Source organism: Eptesicus fuscus, chromosome 18 (assembly GCF_027574615.1).
Source record: "Eptesicus fuscus isolate TK198812 chromosome 18, DD_ASM_mEF_20220401, whole genome shotgun sequence".
Taxonomy (NCBI): domain Eukaryota; kingdom Metazoa; phylum Chordata; class Mammalia; order Chiroptera; family Vespertilionidae; genus Eptesicus; species Eptesicus fuscus.
In genome coordinates this window covers 45,934,647-45,957,140 of record NC_072490.1, presented here as the reverse complement: position 1 = coordinate 45,957,140, position 22,494 = coordinate 45,934,647, and the positions used below count along the sequence as shown (strand labels likewise).

At 55.8% G+C, this 22,494-nt stretch overlaps 1 protein-coding gene across 2 annotated transcripts in view; it reads right to left on the bottom strand.

The window, feature by feature from the left end:
* Positions 1–15,559: 15,559 nt before the first annotated feature.
* The window catches only part of FLNB (filamin B), a 135,442-nt gene continuing 128,507 nt past the window's right edge, over positions 15,560–22,494 (bottom strand). For both annotated transcript variants that reach the window (XM_008146303.2, XM_008146305.2), the window contains 3 exons: positions 19,428–19,646; positions 18,069–18,272; positions 15,560–17,214 (listed from right to left, as the gene is read on the bottom strand). In XM_008146303.2, coding sequence (XP_008144525.2) covers positions 17,027–17,214; positions 18,069–18,272; positions 19,428–19,646 — 611 coding nt within the window. In that variant the 3' untranslated portion in view covers positions 15,560–17,026. The remainder of the gene's footprint in view (positions 17,215–18,068; positions 18,273–19,427; positions 19,647–22,494) is intronic.

The following is a 22,494-nucleotide window of genomic DNA, read 5'->3' as shown; positions in this document are numbered from 1 at the left end:
ATGGTTCGGGCGATTCGCTGTTTGGGGAATCTGGCCCCCTTGTCTGAGGTCGGGCCACCATCACATCTCACAGGGATGAGGGAGGAAGGCTTCTCCCACCTGACCTTCCCGCCTCTGAATTGTCCTCCAACTCAGCCAGCCCAGTGACCACCAGTGTCCTCCTTTGAAATCTCATTCTGACCACAGGCCACCCTCGTTCTCTCCCCCCGCCCCTTAGAAACCCCACCACCATTTGGAGAGAGCCCAGAGGTGTTGGACACCGCGAAGGTCCCTATATCGGGGGTGTCATGTCAGACTCCCCCTCGTCCCACCTGGCACGTTGCGCCCAGCAGGGCCACCTCTTCCCTGTGCCCACGTGCCCTGTCCCATCCCAGAGCCGGGGCGAGGGCCCGGCCCCATGTCTGCTGCATCCCTCTGTCACATTCACCACATGGCATTTGTCACCAAGGCCACTACTGGAGACCCAGTGGATCACAGGCCCAGGTGACGGGCAGAGACACGAGGATTTTATCCTATTTCCAGCGGCAGGGCACACGCTACCTGCGTCCTGAACGGTGGCCGCTCTGGTTGGTTTTGCTGGTTTTCCTTACATCGCTTCCTTGTTCAAGCGGCACACGAACATGACGAACTGCACGAGCAGCACCAGAGGAAAAGCAGGGACAGAGGATGCCGCCCCCACCCCTCCGTCCCCCCTTCCTGTCTCAGAAGCAACCCCTCTTCCCAGCTATGCCTTCTGCCAGCCTGTACACCAATGAGCACATGTGTAACCCTGGAAAATACAGAGGAAAGCACACTATCGGCATGCTCCCACTCTTTGCTTACTTCCCTTAACATATTAGGGACGATGTGGCTTTTCATATAAGAAAATTGACCACAAGCTTGGTTTTTGAAATTTGGTAACATCCGAGGGAATAGAATCAAAAGGCCCTGCTTAAGCGGGGAAAACCATTTCTCCAAACATGCCACTTACTAACCTCAGAGGTCTCGCTGGCGCGGGCAGGGGAGGTGGCGAGGCTGTCAGGCTTCCGTCGCCCCCTCTTCTGAGAAGGGCCGCCCCAGAAAACGTCCAGTTTCCGAGGTCCAAACGGTCAAGCCGGCACTTCACAAATGAACTTATGTCGCAGGAGAGAGCGTCCTTGTGCCCACGGGCCAGCGTCGTGGCTGGGACGGCAGTCCTGTGCTGGTGGGTGGGTGTGTGGGGAGGGGGGCAGGGAAAGTGGACCAGACCCTAAGAGAGGGTGCCCGAGGCCCTGACCTGGCCCCACCACCCTGAGGCCTCCTTGGTGACGAGCCATCCCTCTGTCCCTGCACAGAGCAGGTTACAGGAGCCACGGCATCTGCCAGCTCTCAGTCCGGGCAAACTGCTGGGCACGGGGCAGGGGGCAGGGGGAGGCACAGAGTGGGGCTTCTCACTGGCCACAGCCTGAAGCAGCTGCAGACTCCCCTCACCCGCCCCGTTGCCCTGGGTCACCTGCCTGGCCGGGTTCCCATGGCCCTTTGGGGAGCACGCCTGGTCGTAGGCACTCTCTCAGCGTCAGCTTCGCTCAGAGGGTTTGAAACTGCGCACCTGTTGCCACGGGAACCCCCCGCCCCGCCCCGAGCCTGTCTCTGGAGGTCTGCACCTGCCCAGGAGCCTGCCTGCTTAACAAGCCCCCGTGGCTGCAGGCCGGACTTTTCTTTCATGAGTTGTTTACCGAGGACCAGATTTTAAACTCACTCTCCGAGCGAGAAGAGGCACAGCATGAGGAGGGCCAGCTCACTTTGGAGCCATCCTGGCCGTGGGACATTGAGCAGGTCACTTACCTTCCGTTTCCTTAGCGCCCGATGGGGTTAATGAGAGCGTCAGCCTCCCAGGTGACGTTTAAGTAAGATAATGCCGGTAACACGCCAGGCGCCTGACACCAGGTCAGCCCTCCACAGGTGGAGGCTGGTTTTCATGAACAGGACTGGCTCCGTGGAGGGGTGGGCCACTTTAAGTTTGGAGGCATGTGGCTCTCGTTTAATGATTGGGAATGAGTTTTCACCATCCACTTCTTCATTCAGCTCAGCAAGTATTTGGGCAAGTGAGCCCCGAGAAATGGAGACGCCCCTACTTCCAGTCCTTGTTATTTTCTCTTCCTCATCAGCACCCCTTTCCTGCCTCCCCCCTCCCTTCATCCTGTCCCTGTGGGGGGGGGGGGGGGAGAAGGGTGGTGAAGGAGCGGCTCCAAGCCAGCAGCTCCTGTCCCTCGGGTTGGAGCGGAAAGTAAAGGCAGCTCCACACCAGGAGAGAAAGTGCCAACCGCATCCCTCTCCCCAGCCAGGTGGGCGTGTGGGAGGGCAGAGCCATGAGAGGGGTCACACCTGCATCGCTGCCACGTGTCCCCATCAGAGCTTCCACCCAGGTGGCCCTGAAGGCGGAGGTCACAGACTCTCAGCCACAGTCACATCTTGAAGGAGAGTGGGTCACCCGTGCCTCAGGCCCCGGGCCCCAGCAGCTCCACGCCTTAGAATTCAGAGAAGCTACTGAAATGAAGTGACACTAAGGGAATTTCAAGGAAACAAGGACATGTGTACACACACACACACACACACACACACACACACACACACACGTGCGCGCACTCACTTGATTCTTCAGAGAAAATGGACTGGGAAGCTGTGAGTGGCCTGAACGGAGCACTAGCCGAGTGACGGCTTGGTTTCCCAGGTCTCCATGTAAGCGAGACGGCTGCAGACAGACGCCAGGCTCCTCAGGGCCAAGGGCAAAGGGGGCTGCCCTGGTCCAAGTCACAGAGTCTTGCTCAGTGATAATCAGTTGCTTCCTCTCTGGTCCCACCACCTCCACCATTGTTCCCCGTCATCTGTTCTCCCAACAAAGAGGCTGTGCTTCCGAAAATGCCAATTTCATCCTGTGTCCTCCCCCCCCCCCTGCCTGAAACCCTCAATGGCTCCCCATTTCTCTCTGGGTAAAGACCCAAGTCCTTCCCAGATCCTGAAAAGCCTTGTATGTCTTGGCTTTGACTTAGCTTTCCAACTCCATTTTCAACCGTCTGTCCACTATAGCCACGCCGTTTCGCTCCTCCGTTTTCATCATGTTCTCCCCAGCCACTGGGCCTTTTCACGTGCTGTTCCCCTCTCCTGGATCGCTCTTCTCCCCCATTCACTTAGCAAACTTTTTCTCATTCTTCAAAACTCAGCTTAAACCCCGCTCAGACAGGGAGGCCTGCTCTGACCAGCTCCCCCAGTCTGTTCTGGGGCCCCGGGTTACATCTTTCCACAGCGCCCGTATGGCTCCTTCTTCACCCCCCTTACCCATGTAATTACTTGTCCAATGTCTGTGTTTGTATATTTTTGTATGTTAATTTATGAACGATTTTTTTCAGTTAAAAATACAAATTCAAGAACCCTGTCCCCCAGATTTTAAAAAGATAATAGTTTTTACAGAAAGAAAATATTTGAGCAAAAGATAGCAGATATTGAGTAGTAATTTGTTGTATTTTTTCTTTTAGAAATCCAGATGGAAATGCCTAATTTAAAAAGTTAAGGAATGCTTTCTGAGGGCATAAATTAGGGATTGAAAAATTAACAGTGCCCTCTAGTATGTTAAGGTTTCTCAAATAATATTTGAAGTTTATAAAATGGGATGTCAACAGGACAGAAGAACTAAAGCATTAAAATCCACTAAAGGTAAACATCACTGTGGTTCCTTTCCCCCCTAAATATATCTTTATTGATCAGAGAGAAAGGGAGAGGGAGATAGAAACATGAATAATGAGAGAGAATTATTGATTGGCTGCCTCCTGCCCGCCTCCTACTGGGATCAAGCCCACAGCCTGGGCATGTGCCCTTGACTGGAATCGAATGCAGGACCCTTCAGTCCCCAGGCTGACGCTCTAACCACTGAGCCAAACCAGCTAGGGCCACTGTGGTTCCTTGAACTTGCCCTTTACCTGCTTGCCTCAGGCCTTTGCACATGCTGTTCCCTCTGCCTTCCCTTCCCTCTTTGCCCCTCTTCCCTGCAAACACAGTGTCTCTCTCTCCATAGGTCTAAAGTTTTCATGGTCTTCAAAACTCCATGCAAATCTCCCCTTCTCTAAGACAAATGCCACACACACACACACACACACACACACACACACACACACACACTCCCCAGGTGACCCAGGTTTGGGCTGATTGGAGCAAGCCCGTGTTCCTACCTGTATGAGTTCCCTGATGGCAGGAGAAAAGGTATTAGTCATTTGTAAAAATTCCTCCTGACCCTCTCTGCTTTAGGAAACTCTATTTCCCCTATCAAATGCCCTGGGTGTTTCATTTCATTTTTCTGACTTATTTATTTTGAGATTTCTGCTTGAGAATTTTCTAAAAATATATGTTACTGATTTTTTTACAGAGAGGAAGGGAGAGGGATAGACAGCCAGAAACATCGATGAGAGAGAAACATCGACCAGCTGCCTCCTGCACACCTCCCACTGGGATGTGCCCACAACCAAGGCAGGTGCCCCTGACCGGAATCGAACCTTTGAGCCAAACCGGTTTCGGCATGCTTGAAAAATTTTAATAGTTTTATAGAAGCTAGAGCTGAAAATATCTTTAAAGATGGTAATAATGATAAATAATGATAATAACAACTGCCATTTGCCAAGGCTTGCTCTGTGCCAGGCTGTGTTCTAAGAAGGCACAGCGGTATACACTATCTCACTAAATTCCAACCACAGCACTGAAAAGGTGGGGTTTGTTGTCTCCATTTTGTGGATGAGGAAACTGAGGCCCAGAGAAGTTAAACAACTTGCCCACGGTCACACAGCTGGTGAGTGGAGCCCAGGGCGACTCCTCTATGAGGCATTGTAGGCGGAGGGTCTAGGGCCCATGAGACTTTTAGGGCTAAGGAAGTGTTTTGATTTCTTTGAGAATAAGAAGGGAAAAATAAAATTTAGGTTGAAGAAAAATGTTAATGTATAGTATTAATATATTTTCTTTTAATTAATGTAGTTGTAAAATATAATTCATTTTTAATACTGTTTTTAGAGAGAGAGGAAGGTAGAGGGATAGAGAGATAGAAACATTGATGAGAGAGAAACATCGATCGGCTGACTCCTGCACCTTCCCTAATGGGGATCAAGCCCGCAGCCCAGGCACTCGGGGACCTCTTGGTTCATGGGTCAACACTCAACCACTAAGCCGCACCAGCTCCATGTAAAATATAGCTCTTACTACTTCTTTTTAATGTAAGAAGGGATTCATGAAGTCAAAGGTGCCTAAGACCCACAAAAATCTTCATGTGGCCCTAGTGCAGTCAGAAGTCTAATCAGGTCAGCCTGCCTCCAAAGTGCACCTTTTCAGTCTAGTGTCACCCCATGTTACAGCTGGGGACACGGAAGTCCAAGGCTACACGGCAGAGAGAAGACAGAGCCCAGTGGAGAATGCGGTTCCCCGGTCCAACCACCACACCCGGCAGACGGACAGCACCACCTGGTGGTATTTTGGGTAACTTCCCTTTAGTGAAAGGATGAGCCTAGAGAGGGTGCAGGTTCCAAAACCAGCTGAAAGCAGCTGCCAGCCAGTCTGCCCTTGGGCTTCCCTCTCAGCAGTGGAAAACCAAGCAAAGGAGCCACCTCCACAGGCTCTGGTTAGGTTATCATCGGAGTTCACACATCACCCCTACACACACACACACACACACACACGCACACACACACACACTCATACTCAACACATTCACACACGCATACACACATGCACACACACATGCACACACACGCACACACACACACTCACACACACACTCACACATACTCTCTCACACTCACAACACACACTTCTCCCGGGTAACAAAATATCCCTCAGAGTTTGCAAAGTGCTTAGATCCAGTAGGGATCCCACATGAGCCAATTTGTAATTTTCTAGTAGTTCCATTAAAATAAAGAAACAACACAAACAAAAAAACAAGTAAAATTAATTTTAATAATATATTTCATTTAACCTCGGGTTCAGCCAACTACTACTATGGTCAAAGCTAGCCCACCACCAGTTTTTTAAAATAAAGTTTTATTAGAACTTGGTTATGTTCTGTCCACACTGCTTTTACACTACAACAGCAGAGCTGAGTGGTTTTGCAGTTCAGACCTGATGGCCCACAAAGCTGAAAACACTGCCCTGGCCGGTGTGGCTCAGCTGGTTGGAGCGCCGTCCTGTGCAGCAAGGGGGGGCGAGTTTGATTGGGTCAGGGCCTTACTTGGGTTTCGGGGTTGACCCTGGTGGCGGCCCAGGCTGGGGCTGGTGGCGGGAGCTCCGTGAGGAGCTGCGGTCGCCGAGGGCCGAGGGCAGATGCTGGGTCCCGGGTAGCACTAGCCGTCGTGCTCAGCAGGGACGGGCTGCCAGCACGGGGAGGGCGGGTGGCAGAGCATCTCCTCTCCGCAGGGTCCAGCTGGACGAGGGCACAGGAAGGAGCCGCTCCTGAACCCCGCGGAGTTCACATTAGCTGGTCTGTTCGCTGAGGAAAATGGAAGACGCCGCTTTTGCTGTGAAAGGTTTTGGCGATGGGCTGGCACCTGGCATATATTGAAAGCCTGGCGTTCTTCACGACATCCCCTGGAACACAGAAAAGGCCCGGCTGAGCTGGGGGCACCACGCCTCTGGCCAGCCCTCGCCCAACCCCAACCCGAGGGGCTGAGGGCCGGCAGGCACCCTCTGCTGCCACTGCTCCGGGGGCTACGGCAGTGAGTCCTCTGCGCAGTTCGCAGCAGCCGCCGCCTCTCCCCGAGGACCCCACTCCTCCCGAGGACCAATAGCTAACGGGCACGCCTGGCCCAGCATGGCAACCTGGAGACCCTGCTTTGGCTCAAGTGCCAGGATGTGCCTGATGGATGGCATGCAGGCCATTCCAATTGTTACCTATTTTATCCCCATCCCTACCCCACACTCACTTACCCCTCATCACATTGCTCCTCCCGTCTAGTGGCACCCCACCTGGCCCAGTGCTCTATGGTGAGCACCTCCAGGATCCTGCCCAAGGCTGAACTACCACCCCCCAATGCCCATAGGCTGCAAAACCTGCCTGTTTAAACAACAACAACAATAATAATAATAATACCAGTCACCATTTGTTGAGCACTTACCATGTGCCAGGCACTAGATTGCTGCTTTCTCTGTGTAAAGGGCACTGGGGCTGACCCCGCTGGGGCACTGGGGACAATGCCTTTAACCCCTGTTTCCCATGCTCTTTGCTCCCACTGGGTGACACAACTCTGTCTGTAACTGTGTGGGGAGGTTGGAGAAGTGGTCAGCAGAGGGTCTGTCATCTCTTCCCCATCTGGCCCCTGGGCTGGTTGGGTTACTAACCGTTAGGGCCACGAGGCCAGAGCTTACACAAGGTTCCAGAGCAACTGTGAGCTTAAGCAGAACCCCTGCGGAGGCAAGTCTCCTGCCTTTGCCCTGAGCCCAGCATGGCCCTTGCACCCAGGGGGGGTCCAGAATCAGAATCAGCTTCCCGGCTCCAATGTCGGGATCACGGGAAGCCCAGGTGCATTTGCATTTCAGATAAACAAGAAATAATTTTCAGGGTCAGTATAGCCCATGCAATATTTGGAACATACCTACACTAAAACATTGTTCACCTGAAATTCAAACTAACTGGGCAGCCTGTATTTAAATTTGCTCCATCTGGTGGCCCCAGGCCTGGCAGCGGCTTCAGAGGCAGTGGGCAAGGATCGTGGGCCAGGCAGGAGGGGGAACAGGGAAGTCCCGTAGGGCCCTAAAGGGAGACTCACTCTGTGGGTGCAGGGTGGCGGGCTGTTTTCAGAAGAACCGGATGGTAGATAGGACTCAGGACACTGCTCAAACGCCCCCTCCCCAGCAGGCCTTCCTGACCGCCCTGTCTACCATAGCTCCTCCGTCTCCATCTCCTTCTCCTGGTTTCCCTCTTTTTATAGCCTGACTCTCAAGCATGGTCCATGGACCTGCAGCATCAGCGTCACTGGGGAGCTCTTTAGAAATGCAGAATCTCGTCCATCCAGTCCTTGCCTGCCAGATAAGAACCTGCATTTTAACAAGATTGAGAAGCTCTGCTCTGTAGCAGGGACACATCACACACTGTCTGTTGCCGGACCTCTGTGAGGGACCCTGTCTTGTTTTCTGCAGCAGTCAAGGGACAAAAAAGGTCCTGGCACATAGCAGGTGCTCAGTAAACATTTGTTGAATGAATGAAAGAACCAGAATTCAAACCCAGACATCCTAATTTCAAACTCAGTCACTCTTCTGAGCATTTGGGCCAGGGTTGGGATTCCGAAGGAGAGGGTCACGTGTTGAATGAATGAATGTCTGTCCTACCCACCTCCTGCGGCTTTTGTGAAGATAATTCCTGTTCAATGTGTTTCCACCTGAATTCCCCAAAACTCTGTGACACAGAAAGGCAAATACTAATTTACTCCCATTTTTCAGATGTGGAAACTGAGGCCTGAGAAAGTCACAATTCTCACTGGAGCTCACACAACTTGGAAGTGGTATAGCCAGGCCTTGAACTCACACTTCCTGAGTCCAAACGGAGCCCTCCTTCCCTAGGCTATATTTATTCATTGGGTCATTCATTCCAATGTCACTGAGTAACCAGCCCCAAGCTGGGAGCTGGGAGGACATGAATAAAGTTACCTATGAAGTCCTGGAACCCAGAGGGCTCACCAGACCAGATGCATATTCAAGGAATGGTGACACTGTGGGCCCGGGGCGTTTGCAGACTCCAAAAGCTGCCTGGAGGACTCTCAGAAGACTTCCCGGAGGTGGTGACCTATGGAAGTTAGCCAGCAGAGGGAGGGGCAGGAGGAACATTCCAGGCAGACACACCAGATGTGCAAAGGCCTGGAAGAGTGAGGGCGCCTGCCTGCTCAGAGAGAGGGAGCCAGGAGGGTGTGGCTGGAGAGTGAGGGGTGATGAAGCACGGAGGCTGGGGAGGGGGCCAGGCTGCCTGCGAAGGCCTGGAATGGCAAGAGGGGGTGGCCCTTACCCACGTGCCAGCCGTACTCCCAGGAGGATAAGACGGGATACTGAAACTTCTCCGCTGGCTTCTGCCGGTTCCGCTCCCGGAGGTACGAGGCCCGGCCTTGGCCATCGTGGGAGATGCCCTGGAAGAGCAGCTGCAGGGTGCTCGAGGGCACCGGCTTCATTTCCAAGCTCTCTGGCTTGGTCTGGCCTGCGGGCCCCCGCGTTGCTCTTTGGGCCTCCTGGATGCCCACTCTCCTGGACGGCTGGGCTCCGACCCCCTTGGTCTCCGGCAGTCCGGTCCTTCTGTCAGGGGAGCTGGTGGCAGGCAAGGTCCCCACTCCCAGGGGTGAGTGGAAGAGGGCCTGCTGGAGCCGCTTCCCGGGCAGGGACCTCTCCTTGGGGTACTTGTGGCCATGGTTGACCTTCCAGGCGGCTCGGGCGACAGCCTCCTTCCTGATGCGCTCCTCCCAGCAGGCTTGGCCCTGGGAGGTGAGCAGGTCCCTCATGGCAGGGAGGGGGATGGCAGGGAGGTTGGAGACATTCTGCCCTCAGTTCTCTGGCCTGTGTTTGCACTGTTGGTGTCTTGTCTCCAAGGATACGTGTAGCCAATGAGGGCTGCGTTGCTAAGGTCCTGCTGGAGAGGAGGGGCTGAGGACAGGGGGGACTGGGGCCCTTCGTAGGCTGTAGGAGAGACCAGGCTGGAAAAGGGAGCAAAGCCACCACGACCCACCCAGGTGCTTGCCCCAGAGGGATTCAGGGCTCAGGGGTCTTGGGGTGATGCATGGGGTGCCATTGCCTCGATTCCATTTAGCAAACCTCAGTGTACACCTGCTATCCGCCAGGCATCCAAGGGGGTCCAAACAGAGGCCTCGTCTCCTCCTAAAGGAAACTCTGGGCCCATGGCTGGGGATGGGGGTTGCCATGGCAACTCTGGATGCCAACTCCTAGACACAGCTCTGCCACTCCACAGCTGCGTGGCCTCATCGGCACATCCAGACGATCATGGAAAGTACCCTTAGCATCGAGAGAATGGCATTAGGCCAGTGTATCACCACGTGGGCAGTGCCTGACATAGAGCCGCCCTCCGTGAGCGTCAGCCACTGTCTAGCAAGTACCCGCCTGGCACCAGCTGTGCCCCATACGCGTTAAGTCACCCCTCGATCACGGGGCTTTCAGAGCCTCCTTTTCAGATGGGGAAATGGAGGCTTAGGGCAAGGATGGCCATGCTCCAGGGCATGTGGTTGGTATGTGGTGGGACCTCTGGGCCAGGCCCTGAGCCGGGGTTTTCCTGAGGGATTTCACGGAATCCTCACAGCGGCTCACGCCCAGGCTTCTTCACTCGCTTTTCCGGATGAGGAAACTGAGCTCAGCGACATTAAATGCTCACTCTGGGATGGACTCCAAAACCCATGGCCTGTATTACAAACACAAAACGCTACCATGGAGTGTGGCAAGCACCGTGAGAGAGGCACAGGCTGGGGGGAGGAGGGGGGGGGGCAGAGGAGGACCCACCAGTGCCCGCAGCACCCCCCTCCCCCGAACAGGGCCCTCCAGGGGTGAACGCCGGTGAGAAGGAGGTGAGTACCACTCGCCTTTTCACTCTGCAGGTTGAGCTCTCAGCTATTCCTTCAACAAACATTCATTTGCTTTTGAGCCTGTGGCAGGCACAGAGCCAGGCACCAAAGGTAGATGAGGAGGGACAGAGTCCACATGCCCCCTGTCCTCAGGCGTTCACAGTCCAGAAGGGGAGAGAGACTCAGAACTGGGTGGGTGGAAGGGGAGGCGGGGAAGGGGGGGTGGTGGTCAGGGAAGGCTTCCGAGAGGAAGCGTCCTTTGAGACCTGAGCTATGGACAGGAGTGAGCCAGGCAGAGTGGGAGGAGACTCACAGAGCGGGGGTCCCCCTTCTGAAAGGCGGAGAGGACACAGCTGCAGGGACTGTCCTCAGTGTGCCCACCGGAAAAACGAGGGCTCTGAGGAAGTTTGGGAAATCGAGAGCCAGCTGGTTAAACGGGACAACCTGGGTCTGCATGCCTCCTTTGGAGCGTCACAGTGGTCCCTGGTTAATTGTGCAAACACCGTTTGAATCCAGGCTTTAAAAACCTGGCTGTGAGCACCCTTCTTTCCAGACGGAGGGCCTTCTTCGTGCCAGGAGCTGCGAGCGAACAAAACCACAAAACGTCTCGCCTTCCTCAACGCCGCATCTGTACCTCCGGGGTAGTGCCTGGCACTCGGCAGGTGCTTAGAAAAGGCTCACGATGAGGAGGGCACTTCACCTTAGCTCGGTGGCAGCTGCGTGGACGGGGAAGGACGGAGGGACAAAGGGGTGGCAGGACCCGGGGGCGGGGTCCGATCCCTGCAGTCTAGGAAGCCTCCCTGACCCGGGCGGCCCCCACCCCCAGGCTGGTAAGTCCAGGTGCAGAGAGCGCGAAGACCTAGCGCCTTCCGCCCCAGGGGCTGCCCTCGGTGCCGCAGTTTGCGTGTCCAAGGCGACCCCTGGCGGTCACCATGGCAACGACCGCCGGCCAGCCGACCTCCCACCCACCAGGCGGACAACCAGACAGAGCAGGCGGGGGACCACCGGCTCCCCTGCAGGATGGTCAGGCTCCCCAGGAGCGGGGGGGAGTGGGAGGGAGCAGAGAAGCGCCCCAAAAGTGCTGCCTTCCAACCGGCCCAAGGACAGCCGATGGCCCCCAGGGAGAGCCGCCTTCGGATTCCGGGCCCCGCCCTGTGCAGACCCCTGAGTGCAGCTCTGGGCTTCAGGGCCCCCTTCCCACAGCTCGGCCCCGGGTTTTACCGCAGCCTGGGTGGTTACCGCCCGTGTGATGTCAGGCAACCCTCCTCAACCCTCTGAGCCCTGCAAACTCCCTTGTAAAATGAAGATAGTCCTAAGTGCCTAGCGTTAATGTTATTAGCGATGATAATTTTCTTTACTAACCCATGCAAAACCCACCCAACAATCCCTGGGAAGGTGTGGGGTCAGCCCCAGGCCTGTCTCTGGCCTCCGCCTGTGCTGAGGAAAGAGGACGCTGAACCAGGGAAACCAGGGGAGCCTGGGGTGGGAGCTGGGGCACCCCCCCATCTTTCTGGCTGCTCCCCCAGGCCACCAACAGCCCGCCTCGCTGCAGCTCTGTCATTGCCCACCCCGCCCACTGATAAGGCTCCACCCCAACCCAAGCCTGGGGCTGTCACTGGCTCTCCAGGACGCAGTGCTCACTGTCCCCCACAGCCCCTCCGGGTTTAAGCTCTCGTGGGGAGACTCATCTTAGGCAGTGTCCATGCGTAGTTGGGATGCACAGGACGGACACTGTGCTCTTCACACGTGTTTGTCTTCAACCTCAAACACTCTACGGCAGGCGTCCTCAAACTACGGCCCGCAGGCCACATGCGGGTGTTTTTGCCGTTTTGGTTTTTTTACTACAAAATAAGATATGTGCAGTGTGCATAGGAATTTGTTCATAGTTTTTTTTTAGACTATAGTCCGGCCCTCCAACGGTCTGAGGGACAGTGAACTGGCCCCGTTTAAAAAGTTCGAGGACCCCTGCTCTATGGGGTAGTCCCATTGCCCAGGTGACTGGAGAGAGAACCAGGCACTGTTTTCTGTGAGGGTCAGTGATCCGCTGGAGGCCGTGGCAGGGCCCATGCTTGTAACCACCATGCTAAATGGCTTCTCTACAAGCCCCCGCCCCTCGTTGGGTACCCCTTCCGCTCTGTCTTGGGGAGCTGAGTCTCCCCAATACTCAGGCAGCCCCTCTCCCAGCAGCTCTGGGTGGGGAGTGGTTTGCCCAGCCAGTGGGGGTCTGGTGGTATGGTAGGGTCTTTCCAGAGGCTAACCTTAGACGGTAAGTTCCCCATTCTTTCTCCATTTGATGGATGCGGGCACCGAGGCACAGAGCTGGCCGCAGAGCTGGGACTGGGATCCAGACGCGAACCTGCAGCATTCGACCCAGTGCTTTCTGAGCGTTTCTCATGCACCGGGTTTTTCTGCTGCTGCTTGTAGCTGGGCCTGAAGCTGGCTTCCCCGGGGCTTGGCACCTCTGCCACGGTTTCCTTCTCTGAGATCACCTGCCAGTTTTGTCCCAAGAACGTCCACGCCAATAGGGAGAAGCGTCTGGTGCCTTGGGAAGGCGGTGGTCATGGCAGAGGGTGTAATGTGGGCAATAAAAGGCTCACGGGTTCTTTCGTCTCAGCTTTGTCCGGGGAGATAAGCAAATCCAACATGCGAAACACCCCTGGATGGGAGCCACGTGAGTCAGGCTTGTAAACTCCCCATCTCCGGCCTGCCTGCTGGGACTCTTGAGGGAGAGAGAAGGGGTGTGGGGCGGGCCACCCTAAATTCCTTGCACATTCGCTGGTTCCCTGTGTGCTCAGGGGCCCAGACAAAAGCCTTATCACCAGCAAAAGGATCCCTTTGTTTAAAAAGATTCCTCCCACCATGTGTTTGGGCAGCATCCTTGGGACAAAGCCAGAGGGGGAAAAATCAAATTCAAGCTTGCCTTGAGCGACGTGACATTTTTACTCCCTCTGAGAGTTGTGATTTGCTATTGTGAGGAGAAAACAAATGAGCTAAACAAGATGTGTTCTGGGGAGTTTTCACGAGTGGGCTCCTGATTCCAAAGCCCCTCCCCTCCACCTTAAGGGAGACCTGGACCCACTCCACTCCTTTCCCAGAACCCCCTGCTCCCATCCGGCCGCACGAAGGCCAAGGGGCACTGAAATTAACGTTCTTGTTCCCCATTTCAAACTACAAACTTGGGGGGTTGACAAGGATGGAGCACTCATTTTTGCCATTAGCCACTATTTTGCTAATTTTTCAGGCTGTGCAATTTTCAAGGGAAATTAAATCCCTATGCGCCGGATTCCTTTTACACCAAACTCATCAAAATGTGGCTTTCCAGGCCCCTTTGAAGTCTTAAGACTAGACATGTGGTCCAGGGCCCGTGTTTATAAGCGCATTGGAGAGAGACATGTTAATTAAACGTTTCCTTCTTGGCAGCGTTGCTGATGAGTGCGGCCCTGGGTTTCAGAGGAAACTGGGTGAGGAAGAGGCAGGCATCTGGGCGTGACAGGGCAGGGTCCACCCGGGCTGAGGATCTCTGCAGGGCGGCTGGCAGCTGGCGTCGGCCTAACCTCCTTTGCCACCGAAGAGGGATGGTCCTGGCCGCCAAGGGCCAAGGGGACCAGTGAGTCCGAAAGGGTCTGGCCTCGGCCTGTCCAGGGTTAAGTTGCCGTTTTCAAGGTGTTTGTACAAACAGTAGCCGGTTCCCATGGCAGCCAGTCCAGGTGCAGATAAGAGCTGCCCCGTGGCTCTAGCTGCTGACCAGACGTGCACAGATCTCACCGGGATGTCTTTGAAGTAACCGGCGGGGGACCGCCAGGCCCAGCCGTGTAGGAGGGCAGTCACGGCAGCAGACAGCGGTGGCTGAGACTCCCCGCTCCATGTGACCAAACCCTCCAACCGCCGAGGGCGGCGCACTCTGAGAGGTGAAGCGGCCTCCCCAAGGCCACACCGTGGGTGGCTGAGCCAGTGTTTAAGCCTAAGGTACCTGATGCCAAAGTCCACCCTGCTACCTGATAAAGCTGCCTCCCAACACCCGCGGGGCTCCGACGAGGTATAGAAACCAGGGGCTCTGGCCTTGTGCTCCTCTGGGGACAAACCCAGCCTACGGCGGCCTGTCCAGACCCCCTGGGCAAAGCGTGCACCCCTCAAAGGCCACAGACCTTGTTGGGAGTCCGGGCCCACAGACGAGGCTGCCCGCTCCAGAAGGGGCAGGACAAACCCTCCCTCCCTCCCACCTGTCAGAGGTCAACAAATCGCCACCCCGATCAACAAAGGGGTGTCAGGAAGAGACACAGGGAAGGACCCAGAGTCTTGTCTCCCCACCTTTCCTTTCACCCCTCAACTCCAATGGAGATGAGGGATGGGGCGGGAGGCAGCTAGGACTTCCCATCACCATGGCAACTGCTCCCGCAGGTGTAACCAGGGAGGCAGCCCCGCTCTGGAGGACAAACTGGCAGGGACCCAGGGTCTGCCTCAGGTGAACTTTGAGAGTGCAGCCCCGGAGCTAGTGTTGTCGCTGTAAAATGGTGTCACCAAACTGCTGTCAGGGGAGGGGGAGGCCTGGAGCCAGGGACACCTGCAGCAGGAAGGAGCAGCGGGGAAGAGGGAGAGGGAGGGATGTAGCACCAAATACGAGCCTGCTGTCCACGGGCAGTGGGATGACAGGTGACACTTTTTTGTTTGAATCAGTTCCCTCCAAGGGGGCTTCTGGTGTTTGTAGGAGAGGCTTTCTTCTCGCTCTTTTTAAAACCACAGCCTTCACCGAGGTGGGGTTCCTATGTGGGACTCTTCCTCAGGGCAAGTCCCAGCAAACCTCCCCAGGCAGCTGTGTGGGGGTCAGGGCCCACACCCCCCCTTCCAGTGCCCCGCACGCTCAGGCGGGCCGTCTGGATGAACTCCCGCTGAGGCTCAGGGGGAAGCTGGGCCTCCCCTGCCAAAGGAGGCCAGCCTCCTGGTCAAGACACGGAGCTAACCTGTGTGCTGTTGGCCAGGGATGGGAAGAGCAGGTCAGACCCCAACCACTTATCAGACTGCGCTTTAAGGAGCAAACATTTTATTTAATAAGTTATAAGATACAATTTACAGTCGGCATTTGATTCCAGTTTCGCTTCCGTGTCCCAGTTTACGAGGCCTGTGGTCCTTTCACCCGAGGCTTCAGGCCGCTCCAGTTTCGAACATTGGGCGTTTGCCAACACCGGCCCCCAGCTGCGATCCCTCGGGGCAGGTCCCCCACCTGGGCCCCGCCCCACCCACGGAGGCACGTCAGCCACAGTGCCATTTCCTGAGGACCGAGCAGCAACCAGGAGGGTCTGCCTGCCCTGACCACACTCCACGGCGGGCCCTGCAGCCAGCCAGTCCCTGACGCTTTAACTTTAGTCCCAAGCAGGGGTGCGGGAAGGGGGGCACAAGGCCTTGCACCCCGTCTGTAGACTCTTGCACCTGCATGTTGCTTTCCAAACACCATCTGGATGAGATGGGGTCAGGGCCAAACACACAGCCACCACCGGTTACGCAGCTTTTGCGATTTCTGCCGAACAGTGAAGGAGCCCTGATGAGCTGCTGTCCACCCCCCTCAATGGTCCCTGACTCAGACCAGAGGTCGGCAGGACTTTCCTTCTTTCCTATCTATAACTGTTTTCCAGAAAAAGTGGCCCCCGAGACAGACTGGGCTGGGTGTGGCGTGCTGTGCCGCGTGAAGACTTCCGCTGACACGCGGACCCCTCACCGTCACCGAGATCGTGTTGGGAAAGCTCATCCGACGGGCAAGTGGCTGGAGTGTGTGTTAAGCACAAGGGCTAGTGTTGGTTACAAAAAGGGGTCTTTGGCAAGTGGGGGGCTGCTGATCACTGCAGACTTCCCTCAGACCGAGACTGACCAGACTTTAAAAGCAAGAACAGAAGCATGGCCGCCAAGATGGTCACACGCTCGGACGTTGCAGGGAAATTATCAGCCGAGGAGGGAGCGGCGGCAGAAAGCCCTCGGGGCCAGCCGGCCGCCGCGTGGTAAAAAGGCCCCAGAGCAGCGTGGGGTGGGAGTGAGTGGTCAAAACAATGTGCCCACCGCGCAGCCTTTTCTCACGTGCCGTGGGCACCGGGAGAGAGGACGCCGGTGTTAAGCCATCTACCTTCCTAAACAACCACCTCAGCGAGGGCTCCTCTTTTCCCCGCCCCTCGCCCCCGCCTGGTTTCCTAAGTTGGTCCCCGGTTGCATTTTTGACGCCAGCCTTGCCTGTGTGCTCGGTCTGCCTGCAGGGGACGATCTGAGCCACAAGAGGTCAGGTTTGCTCAGCCCACCGCACGAGCTTGCGTTTCCCCAGTGTCCCCAAGGCGTCCCCAAGGAGTCAAGTCTAGGATTTCGTTCTGAAGGCACTTTGGAATGGCAATGTTTTCGGGATGGGGTTTCAGACCCACACACAGGCCGGAGGACTTTGTAAAAAAAAAAACAACGAGTTACAAACAAGCAACGAAAGCAACCACCAGAAGCACCTCCCGGGATGTGACGGCACGCGCTTAAGGCACCGTGATGTGGAAGGGGCTGCCGGGGATGTGCTCCTCTCCCCACTTCACGGCCAGGACATACTCCCCCTTCTCCTTCACGACGTAGGTGACGTTGTACTGCTGGTTGCCCACGTGCTTCATGGAGACCTCTTCGCAGGGGGTGGTGGGCCCGTGGACCCCGATCAGCAGCATGTTGGAACCTGAGCGGCAGAGGGGGGCGGTTATTCCGTGAGGGTGAATCCCAGGAGGCAGAGGACCAGAAGGGAGCCAAAGGAATGATACCGGTTGCCGCCCGCTGAGCTTCTATGAAGATGTTGGGGACTGAGAGGTGGGAGTGTGGGATTCTGAGCAGGCCTCAAAGAGCCCAACACTGAGGGTTCAAATCCGGGCCCTGCCGCTTCCTGGCCGGGTGACCTTGGACATGGAACGTCACCTCTCCCTGTCTTAGCTTCCCCGTCCGTAAACAGGGGCAACAGTATCACCAGCCTCGCCGGGAGGAGTATTCTGTGAAGCCCTCGGCACGTAATGAGGCCCATCTCCCTGTAGGTGTAGACTGTTCTGATCTGTTAGTCTCAGGAGAACTTTATGGAAGGTACTATTATTCCTATTTTAGAGAAGAGAAAACTGACTTTTAGAGATTTAGTACGGTTCCCAAGGTCACATGGCATTTAGGGAAGAATGAGGGAGGGAGGGAGGGAGGGAGGAGGGAGGGAAAGAGGATAGGAGGAAAGGATGAGTGGTGGAACCAGCCAGGTTTCCAGGCCAGATGTGCTAGATGCCAGAACCCAGCCAAATCTCTATTGACGCCCGAACAAATACCCTAGTCCAAATTGCTATTAAGTTTGAAGCAATTATGGGGCAGAAAAAAATCAGAGGAAAAGCAAGGAAAATCCTTTAAAAATACTAAGTGCAAAAGAATAAGGTAATGAACACGGTGACTTGCAAATGGCTGGGTTCCATGGGAGGGTGGCACTGCAGACTGGAGCAGGGAAGACCAAAGCAGAGGCGGGTGCCCAGCTGCCCCCACTCCCCGGGAGCAGGCCAGGCTGCCTACCGGCTTTGCTGCAGTCCACCAGGAAGGAGCTCTTCTGGCCCACGAAGGCCTTCGAGAGCCCTGCCCCCTTGGAGGTCACCTTGCTGGCGTCCGAGGATGCCTTGGGGATGGCGCTGTAGCAGGTCTCTGTTGAGGACCTGGTTACCGACTCCACCAGGATGGACGAGGTCTCGTTGGCCAAGCCGGGGCTGACCAGACGCTGGCCTAGGACATGGAAGGGAGGGAGAAGGGCATGAATGACCAGATCAAGAGGGTCTCTCAGCCAGAGGAGGAAAGTGCCCCCGCACCCCAACACCTGGATCCAAAAGCCACCACTTCCCCATCTCACACCCATAATTTCTAACTGCCCCCCGCCCAGTCTTGCCCCACACAACTAACTAGGTTCCAGCCTGTAGACCCCTCCCACAGAACCACGTGCCACCCTGTAGGAGCCATAGGTTTCCATTTACATAAAGCACGCTGCGTGTCAGCAGTGTAGACTCTACACTGTGTATCCCTATAAGCTCTACACTGTAGACGTACACTGTAGTGTAGCAGTGTAGACTCTGTACTGTAGAGCTTATAGGGATACGCAGTGTGGAAGTCTGCAAGGACATAACAAAATATCACCAGTGATTCTCTCTGCACGGGAGATGCTTCTCCTGTCTGAATCGTTAAGTTTTTCTGCACTGACCCTAAGCTATTTATATAGCAGTGAACACAGAGAGAGATGTGGGAGGAATTTACCACAATACTATGGTGGTTACCTGGATGGAGGCTGTGAGGTGATTTTACTGTTTGGTATTTTTCCCAGAGCTCTGAAGGAAGCACATTTTTATAAATTTAATAAAGACTTTTAATTACTTTTAAAGTGAAGGGAAGTGATTGGGGTGATTTTTTTAAACCCTGATTTAAACAAATACATAAGATTTCAAATATGTAAAATTTCTTTTTTTCTGTTAGAGGCAGAATCCATCTAACACGCTTTTTAAACTTCTACCCTCCCGCCCTCCCGTTCGACCTACTTATTTTGCAAGTTTCAAACATGCACCCCCTTCTACCTGTCCTACCATTTCTTTTTTAAAACTGATTTTTAGAGAGAGAGAGAAAGAGAGAGAGAGAGAGAGAGAAATTAATCAGTTGCGTCTGGCACGTGGCCCAACTGGGGATTGAATCTGCAACCTGGGTACGTGCCCTGATTAGGAATCGACAACACTCCAACCAACTGAGCCACACAGGGCCCTACCACTTCTTCACAATCAGGATTCAAAGTAGATTCAACGTATTTAAAATCATCCAGTTTCTACGATCAAGCAGCTCTGTTGATATTTTGACAAAGGATTGTGGGGGGGGGGGGTAATTTAAAAGGTATTTGGTTACCTGTCACCTTGGCCTTGAAGGGACTGCCCACGATGTGGTTGGGCCCACCATATTTGACGCCGATCAGGTAGTTTCCAGGGGCCATGGGGGTGTACATGACTTTATACCCTTCTGGGGTTTCCTGGCAATCCATTTTAACCTTGGACGGGCCTTCAATGGTGACCGATAACGTCCCTGGCCCTGCTCTGGTGGTGTTGATGTAAAATTCAGACTGGATACCTGGGAGAAAGGAAGTGGGAGTAAATATCATGTGGATGGTTTGGAGGGATGACGGGGGTAGGGTTTGGGGAGCTCTCCCGGGGGCACTGAAGCAGTGGCGGGGGCACACACAGGATCCCTCAAAGTAGGGTCACCTTGGTGGCAAGGGAACCCACCACTACTAGCTTTGAACTCCTGGCACAGAGCTCCACAGGCCCTGGGGTCGGTAACTCCAGGCAGGAGTGTGGCTGACACTTGGCCCACCAGCACACCCCGCCTGGACACCCTGTCCTCTCCTCTGGGCACGAGCAGTGGCTATGGGCGAAAGGTCCGAGGGTCACTGTGAGCCTGACATGCTGCTCCAGCTCCGCCTCCAGGGGCGAGGGGAGGCGGGGGCCCCTCTGACCTTCCCTGCCTCCTCTGTGTGGACGTGGAGAAGCCAAGGAGTCAGCGCCTCCTCCTTCCTCTCCAGGCTCCTGACCCAGACTCCACCCTGGAGACCGAAGCAGCCACTAGGATCTGCCACCTCCTCCTTTGCCATGAATAATCCTGGCAACAGGGACAGGACCAGTACAGCAGCCACGGCTCACTGAGCCCCATGGCAGTGCAGGTGCTAACAGGACTCGGAAGCTCAGCCCCTGCCAGTCAGAGCTACTGAGAGGGGCATCTGAACAGTCTGCGCAGCTCCGAGCCCAGGCCCAGCTCTTGGCCCCTGGGTGGACAGTGTGGCTGCCCTGGATGCCCTAGTGCAGCCCTAGGACACTCTACCGCTTGCCCGGTCCCTGAGGGCCTCTTGCACAGACGGGTACAACAGAAGGCAAGCTGGGCAGGAGTGCCACCGATGGCGACGGCGACATTCCCGCCTGAGCCCAGGGCCCTGCAGAAGCCCCCCCACCCCCCCAGGCCTCTTTCCAGTCCAGAGGGGATGAGCTGGTCTGTGAGGGCCACTTGGGGGCCCAGACACCAGCTGTGCGCCTGCCACAGTGCCCTCCCTGGGCTGTCCCCGGCATAGCAGCCCCATGCAGGGCTGTGCTTTCTCTAGAGCCCTGGACTGTGTCCCAGCTGGGAACTATTTTGGTTTAATTATAGCTCCCAGGCCAGAGAAAGAATGATTGTTCTGGTTATCAATAAAACAAAGGAGCTGCTATCATGCAACTCCCAAACACAACCCAGCTGTTTCTGGAAGCTCTCGAGGCTCTGGTCCCAGCACTCCCCCACCCAGCACCCCGCCCCCCACTTCAACCCTGTATCTGAACTGTGCAGCCTCAAAGCCCCTCAGGCAGCAGCTGCTGCCGTGACTGAGGGGGCGGGTGGTGACGAGCACGGGACAGCATCCTAGGAAGGAGCTGCAAGACACGGAGAGATACTCAGCGTGGAGAAGGCCCGGCTCCGGGAAGGAGCCCCACCCTTTTCAACAAGCTGCTCCATTCCTGAAAACGCAGCTCCTCCTGGCTGCGAGGCCCGAGGGCAGGGACGATGGGTGGGAAAGGGGAATAAGGAATCAGGACGAGTGGTACCTGGGACAGCTTGCCTGGGGGGCTCCCTCATTATTCCCATTTTATAGGAAGGAAGGGGAGGCTCAGTGAGTCACACAGTTAGAAAATGGCACAATGGGATTTAAACAGGAGCTCTGTCCAACGGGAAGCGGACGTGCGTGCCCGAGAGAAGACTGGAGAAAGGATCCACACGCAGGAGCCCCCCTCACCACTGCCTCCAGCTGACCACGGACACCCTGAACATGCCGGGCAGCCCGCACGCACAGCTGAGTTCCTGTGACTGTCGTGTGTGTGCAAAGCGTCTTCAAGGCGGCCGAGGAGGGAAGGGGCTCTCTGCTCCTGCACGCCGGGGTTCCTGGAGCACTTCCTCGGGGAACTGCGCTCCCAGCCCAGACTGCCTGGACTCCTCGGTCTACCTCCCAGCCTCTCCACTCTCGGCAGCACAGTCCCTTCCCAATTCTCCACATGCCCTGCTCCCAAACCTGCAGAACGGGCCATTTAAAGTCCGAGCCAAAAGATACAGCGAGTCCACCCAGAAAAACACAGGGACGTTTGCTTTGTCCCGAAGGTGAGGCTGCCAGGCCCGCAGGCAGCGAGCACAGCCACCTTTTCATTCCATGCACACTGCAGCTGTGTAACCCTGGGACGGGTATTTGGGGAAAGGCTGGGGAGCAGGAGGGCTAGGAAAACAAGACGCCTTCCCCTTGACAAGAGCAATATTTACACAGGGTTTGAAACAGGCGTGCTCTGTGCCTCTCCTGCCTGGTTGGGAGTCTCCCTAGACCAGCTCCTCTCAGCAGCATCCAGCGCTCGCAAAACACAGCCTGAAACCAGAGCTCCTGAGAAGGCCCGTGAACAGCCAAGAGGAAGCACAGAGGCCCCGACACAGCAGGTGTGACCCAGCAGGAGGCAGAGGTGGCTGCTGGCGCTGCAGGAGACCTCAGTGGCTGCTGTGGGGCCTGGGCCAAGGCCTGCTGTGGCTCCAAGTACCAGGAGGACCCCACCTGGGCTCCGATGGTAGGTGGCTTGCCAGGGGCCAAATGCATCCACTACTGCCTGGAAACATTCCACGGCAGCTCGGACCGGGGGCCTGGCTTATGACCCCCCCACCACCGCTGAGTGGGCCACAGGTGCAGTCTCTGCCCCTGGGTGAGCCAGACATTTGGGGAGGCAGCACAGCTCAGGGGTGAAGGGCACAGGCTCTGAGGCGTGGACCTGGGGGGGAAGTCCTGGTTCTGGCCTCTGCCGCTAGGAAAGCTTTGGGGAGTGCCTCAACCTTTCCGAGTCTCACTTTCCTCATCTGTGAAATGGACTGCTTAGGGTGAAACCATACTATGCCTTTAACGAAGGACACTCTGCTGGAGCAGCGTTCA